Source organism: Maniola hyperantus, chromosome 20 (genome assembly GCF_902806685.2).
Source record: "Maniola hyperantus chromosome 20, iAphHyp1.2, whole genome shotgun sequence".
NCBI lineage: Eukaryota > Metazoa > Arthropoda > Insecta > Lepidoptera > Nymphalidae > Maniola > Maniola hyperantus.
Window position 1 is genome coordinate 8,636,214 of NC_048555.1, and position 6,897 is coordinate 8,643,110.

At 38.0% G+C, this 6,897-nt stretch overlaps 1 protein-coding gene across 2 annotated transcripts in view; it reads left to right on the forward strand.

Annotated features, from left to right (window-relative positions):
* Positions 1-5,666, forward strand: part of Fs (Follistatin) — a 39,289-nt gene extending 33,623 nt beyond the window's left edge. Inside the window, exons 4-6 of one of the 2 annotated variants that reach the window (XM_069505490.1) lie at positions 1,606-1,821; positions 2,180-2,407; positions 2,887-5,666. In XM_069505490.1, coding sequence (XP_069361591.1) covers positions 1,606-1,821; positions 2,180-2,407; positions 2,887-2,963 — 521 coding nt within the window. In that variant the 3' untranslated portion in view covers positions 2,964-5,666. The remainder of the gene's footprint in view (positions 1-1,605; positions 1,822-2,179; positions 2,408-2,886) is intronic. The other variant, XM_034979401.2, reaches the window with a different exon arrangement.
* Positions 5,667-6,897: the final 1,231 nt, after the last annotated feature.

Sequence of the window (6,897 nt, forward strand, 5' to 3'; positions counted from 1 at the left end):
TAACATGATATAATTCTGAGAAATACCTACTTGAGATTATAACGGTCGAATATAGCGCCCTAGACGCGGCGCGGCTGAAAATATGTATGAGAAAATGGCTGTCGACCTGACCTATTTTTATTTTATTTTCCTTTAGGTACCCTTGTAAAACGTTGTGAAAGGGATAGTGATATTTTAAAACTTATAAAATTACTTTACAGACTTATGTATTACCTATTTGCACTCCCCTTTCACCCAAAGCGTTAAGCTTAGGCTAGGAGTAGGTACGCCAGTAGTGCAATGTAACCCCATAGGTTTGAATTGTCAACATGTTGGTTTTTCAGTACGCACCCTGACCATCGAGGAAGATTGAGTAAAATTCCAATTGCTATTTTAATTTGTCAATCTTAGCCTAAACAGGCTACATGATAATATAATGTAACGGAAAGCATTTTATCAATTGATAAATTATAGCATTAAACATAATTTGGTCAAAAGACCTCAAACTATTTCAACGATAACCAAAATAGTTTTAAACTATAAACAGAGCTGCTCGGCCTGATTTCGACCGTGATAAATCCTCCGTAATCTAAGCTCCAAAGTGGCTGCACTTGATCGCTGTCTAGACTAGACTATCTATCGCCGGTCTATAAACCGCAATACGATACAATCCACTGGGAAAGGCGTCGAATATTTACAGGCCACGCTCGTTAGTCTGATTTCTACTCCGTTATTATGTTACATTGGGAGTCATATTTCCTCGTTCATTGCTGTCACTAGTATTCGGCTTTCTGAGGCTCTAGCCCCGAGTATAACTTTTCAAGTAGATGATCCGTCTTTTAGTAAGGGCGGGAAAAGAACACGTACCTATTAGTTATCTACTGTCTGACATCTGCACACAATTTTAGCAATGCAGACATGATGTAGACACTACACTCAGAGCCTCATTTTGTTGTGCTTCTTTCTGCACATTCCCTTCGTACTTTCTTCGGGTGGAATTTATAAAAATCCTTTTAGCGGAGGTATGTTTACGTTATATGCTAGAGAAAATGTAGATAAAAAGTTATTAGTTACCTAACTAGCTATTTTTAACCGACCACCAAACAGGAGGTGGTTCTCAACTCGGGCTGTTTTTTTTCTATTTTGTAAAAATAGCGAGCAAATGAGCAGGTGGTTACCTATCTAAATACCTAGCTAACCCGCCACGGCTTCACCCGGGTCACGGGTGGATTCTGCTTGAGTTAGAGCTGCATTGTATGCAGAGGCGTCTTTACCTATGGTGCAGGGTGTGCGGCGCACACGGGCGCCGGGTCTAAGGGGGCGCCGAGCGCCCTATAATGCGACACCTCCGAAGATGCGTCAATGCCGGTGCTCTCAAAGACCCTGCGCTCGTGTTATAGCCGACGCCGTCATCATTTAAAATCATCATTAAAATTGTACCATTTGCATCCGAATTTCCGTTTGAAAATATAACTGTTAGTATTCCATTTTGACCCTGCTCCTACTAGACTAGAGGGCGTTAGGTTACTGGTTGCACACGGGCGCCACAAGGGCTAGAGATGCCTCTGATTGTATGTTAGAGGTATGTCTCATTGGTAAAATTAATATCATTATTTTTGTTGACAGTGGGAAGTTGTGAAGGAGTGCGTTGCGGCGGCGAGAAGCGTTGCGTGCTGGACGCGGAGTTGGGCGCGCATTGCGTGCGTTGCGGAGGGTGCAGCGTGGCCGGCGCGCCCGTGTGCGCGGTGGACGGGCGCACGTACGCCGGCGCGTGCGCGCTGCGGAAGGCGGCGTGCGAGCGCGGCAAGGCGCTGCCTCTGGCTTACAAGGGCTCTTGTATAGGTCAGTATATTGCAGACGGTACAATGCGTGCTCGGAGCTGGGCACGCATTGCGTGCGTTGCGGAGAGTGCAGCGTGGCCGGCGAGTCCGTGTGCGCGGTAGACGGGCGCATCACGTACGCCGGCCCGTGAGCGCTGCGATAGGTGGGTATATTGCAGATGGTACAATGCATGGAAGACCCAAAGCTGCTTCACCCTTCAACATAGGACCATAACTACGTAGCCGTAGGCCAGTTCGGGTCGCTCCTTCGTTCCACACTTGCCACATGATTGCTCTATCTAGACGGCTCTGTCAAACCGCTGTATGTAATACCATATTCTTATTCTTTTATGATATTAATATGAATTTTGTTTTGTCAGCGAACGCAACGTGCGCGCGGGTGCGGTGCGGCGCGGGCCAGCGTTGCATGGCGGGCGGTGCGAGCGGCGCGCGTTGCGTGTCGTGCGGCGCGTGCGGCGGCGGCGCGCGGCGCACAATCTGCGGCTCGGACGCGCGCACCTACCCCTCGTGGTGCCGCCTGCAGCGCGCCGCCTGCCACGCAGGCCGCGTGGTCGACCCACTGCACCCTGGACCGTGCAAAGGTAAAGGTAAACCTAGCAAAAGGCTTTCTTTGATGATAGGCTGATTTCGTGATTTAACGACATAATACATTATTATTATGTAAAATAACGGGTACATACCGATGATTTTGAATTATCGACCCATATTTCCGACCCAGTTGAGTGAGTCGTGGCACAGCGACACTACAGTACCTACTGTGAGAGATGAAGTATGAAGTAGAATATTATTATGCAAACAGCGCAGCGTTGTTCATCGCGAAAACATCGTGAAACGGCTTGTCTGAGAGTTCCCATACTGTTCCCAAAGGTGTGCGAAGTCTGCCATTCCACACTTGGTCAGCGGAGCGGACTGTGGGGGCTAAACCCTCATTCTTAGAGGAGTCCTGTTCTCAGTAGTAGGCCGGCGATGGGTTGATCATGATGAAGTAATATCGCCTAAAACTAATAGTATAAATAGGTACGTATAGAATATAGATGGATTACTAACAAATTGTTTTCTGTTTCAGAAAATAAAAATATTACGGACAATAGTGTGAATGGCGAGAAACACAGAGAAGATGTGGACACAACACGAGTCCTATAGTCATAGACTCTAGAATTAGCACTGCAGTGTTTGAATAGCTTTGTAGGTGGCGACCGGACGTGTCGCGTGCGACGATCCGTGAGCGCGAACCTGGTTTCCTGAACATGCTGTGTTCAAAACGAAATTGACCAGAAGTTGGAAGCAATTGAAGTTCAAGAGTCTGTTAGTATTAGAAAAAGCGACCATAATATTGTAGACCATAAACACGAAAATAACTGTTATCCTATCCTGAGACTTGTTTCGATAATAATATAATCAAGTTTTACCGACAAAAGTATTGATTGATAAAGATTTAAGAACGAATGCGGGTTGAGCAAGGTTTTGAATGTATCCAGTCAATATGCCAGTTTTTCAGAGCAAAATGTTCGTAGTGGATTGTTGTAGATTTAAGGAAATCTTCGAATCTGTTGCACATTTTTCGAATATTGTAGATAAATAATGTCTTATAGTTATAAATGAAAACACTTTACATTATTAAAATTGAGCACCAAATTGTACTTAAGTCAAAATGTTAAAGATAGAAATAGAACTGTAGTTAGCACAATATTCGATGTATGCGTGTATTTCTATTCTAGAAAATCCTAATTTCCGTCTTGTTGAGGTTCGCTACTATGGCAAGGTTCGTAGGATAAAATAACTTAAATTTTCATTGGACTGACAAATTGTTCTTAAAATTTTAATAACTTTTAGTAGGTACTTTAAGACTTAAGTAATTTTACTTCACGTAATGTGGTTTTAACGCTTATGCAATATTTATTATTAAGTTATAAACTTTTAGTGCAATATGTTATTGAAAATTGTGTGAAATTTATGTTTACATGTTTTGTTTTGTTTTATTTTTATATGCAAATGTGTGGCTCAGGATCATTAATTTCAATACGAGAATGATTTTTAATAAAATACTTATTTCAGTATTATGTGTATGTAAGTTTTATAATTATTATTTTTTATTTTCGAAACATTTTACAATGAAATTAGGTGACTTTATATAGACTGTAGATATGAAGTAATTTATTGTTACTTTTAAAATATTTCCAAAATGTTTCCAAGAATTTTATTTGTAAGGATGCCAATGGTGGGGTGGATGAAAATAGTCGAGTCGGACTGATGAATGTCCTGTAGAAATAAATCTAGTTTCTGGACGTCCTGCTTAGCTTTAAATAGTTTACAATTTGATTTCTTTAATAATATAGACTATTAGTCCACATAAGTCTAATTATTATTTAAGTTTTATTTAGTATGATAATTGAGTTTAATTTAAAATTATTAATCTGTAAGATCTCAGATACCTATATTATGAGGAAAGTGAAATAAAGAATCGGCATAATTATTATTGAAAGAAAAATGTCACATATGTAGTTTAATATGTTTAAAAGAGTTGATCCAAAGAAAGGTGAATCCAAAAGCTGATCTGAGAGTAGATTTGGTATTATATTATGATAATTTGAATAAGTTGTTTAAGCATTTCGACTGCAAAAGATAATTTAAATTAAAAAGTTTTATTTAAAAAAATGATTGATTATATATATTTTTATTATGTCTAATAAATTCTGTCATAAAATCAATATCCACACTGAAGTTTTTAAATGTTCTATCACAGTGTTTTAAGATTAAAAAAAATTCAAGAACGATAACGATCTCTATAAAAAATGTTTTATGTATGGATGCACAAAAGAGGAAAATTGAACGGAAATGAGTTTTTTTAATTTTAATTTTAATAAACAACTTTACAGTCGAGACGGCCAGCACCTAAATCGTTGGAGTAACTTTTATCTATGTGAATTTGAATTATGAATTTTGGATATAAGTTAGATATTTTTAAAAATTATTTTATTTTGTATACTCGCTTGTAAAGTAATATTTATAAAATTTCATATTGTGGAACTTCATATTTTAATACTTAAACTATTTTTATTAAATTAACTTTACGACTTTCTCTTGTCAATTATATTTTTTTAATTCTTATTGTAAAGTATGCGTAAACCTTCAAGTGGTAACATAATATTTTTGACGAAAAAACGAAAGTAGGTATACTCAAACAATATTTATGGAATTATGAGTAAATATAAATTCAACGTCATTCTATATTTAAAAACAACTAAACGAAAGCGATGGTAAGAGACCACCATTGACATTTTAGATATGAAGCAAAATCTCACAAAGTTTGAAAATTGTTACATTTAATCCCGTTTTATTATTTAAATATTTTGCGCACGCACTGTCATCGACTGGCTGAAGACGCTAAAAAGCGCACGAGCGAGTACCCTCGCATAGCTGCGTGTTAGAAAGACAAAAAGTCTAGTTTAATTAAAACCGAACTTTTTCTTTTAGATACCTAATTCATTACCATTTTAAAATGGCCTTACAATACCTAACTATTATACTTTAAGCCTATTTTTAAACAGATTTTAAGTTTTTATTACTTAATCTGTACTTTGAAACTAGATAGGTAGTACCATCCATACCATACCATACCATATTATCTGGACAAAAATCCAGATAATATGCTTTATATACAAATTAATTATCAAAAATACTAAAATCTCTTGAAGTTTACGCGTACCTACTACTTAAATCGAATTGTTAACTCTACTGCGTATTGTTGTAGTTAAACTACTGAATTGTTGTAGTGAACTCATTCATACATTAGAATGATGTATAATATATTATTGTCCTTGTTTCTTCATAAACATTTTACATGGATTCCCGTTTTTTATTGTTTCTTAACCCCTACTAATGTAGAGCCAACAACCAACGGGCATTTTATATGCAGTGAACAATGGGTAAGCAAGTACAGTGCGACAAGGGTCTCTTGGCACTTGAATGACATTGACAGGGGGGCGCTGTTGGAGAACAAAGGCTTAGAATCGAATATTCAAACAAGAATTTGTTCAAAGGGGGGGGATGACGGCAACGTTTGTTCCTATTTTCGCCACGCGCCAAGATAGCCTTGTCGCACTGTATTTGAAACAAAAGAGACGCGTAACCTTTTGGAGTTGTGCTTACTTCATACATTCGTACAATATCAAATTTTATTAATTAATCATTTTTAACCAAAATGTGAAATTATACGACAAAAGTGCCTGGATATTATCGAAACTAAAAATAAACTGAAATTTCAGATCAAATCGGATTATCCTTTTATCGACAAATACTATTTTCAGCTCTATGAACAAGCGCCATTTGCCATGCCATGGTGTGAGCTGTGCGTGTGTGAGTGTAGGTAATGCACGGTAAAATCTTAGGTATTACAGGTCTACTTGTTTCTTAAGCCTATGGAGAGGGCACACAATATTATTTCGTATGTAAGACAGACGTCAAAACGCAATTTCCAGTTGACTCTGCAATACTAGCCTACTACCACAGTTTCACGATATACCAGTACTGCAACGAATTTACTTGTACAGAGCAACGGTGGGGGGTCTTGCGGAGGGCGGGCGGCGCGGCCCGCGGCATCCAGACTCGCGTAGTCTAGACTCTAGAACATCGATGGACAACGGTACGGTTTATACAGGGTTACAGGAAAAGTGGACACGATCCCGTTAAGGGGTTATAGTACAGGACATTAGCTATCAAACGACCCCTAAAGTGCTTATGCGAAAGTGTATCGTTTTCGAGTTATTCATTTTTTTATTTTTTTCTTGGTAAAAGGGTGTTTGCCACTTTAAAAATTAATAAAAAATAGGAACAATGTATTTCAGCAGATTTTTGTTTATTTCTTGCTAGAAAATATCCTTGTTAATAATAAACAGTTATAAAACTAAAAAAAACTTCAAGCATTTTAAAATTACAGCCCAAAAACTGTACAAGTTTTCGATTTTTAAATTTAATTCTTTGAATAACTTGCAAATTTTCTGTAAAAATTACTATGGCACTTATCCTGCGGATTATTTTAAAAACATCTACGTTTCGTTAGGTATCCATTGGTACAAAA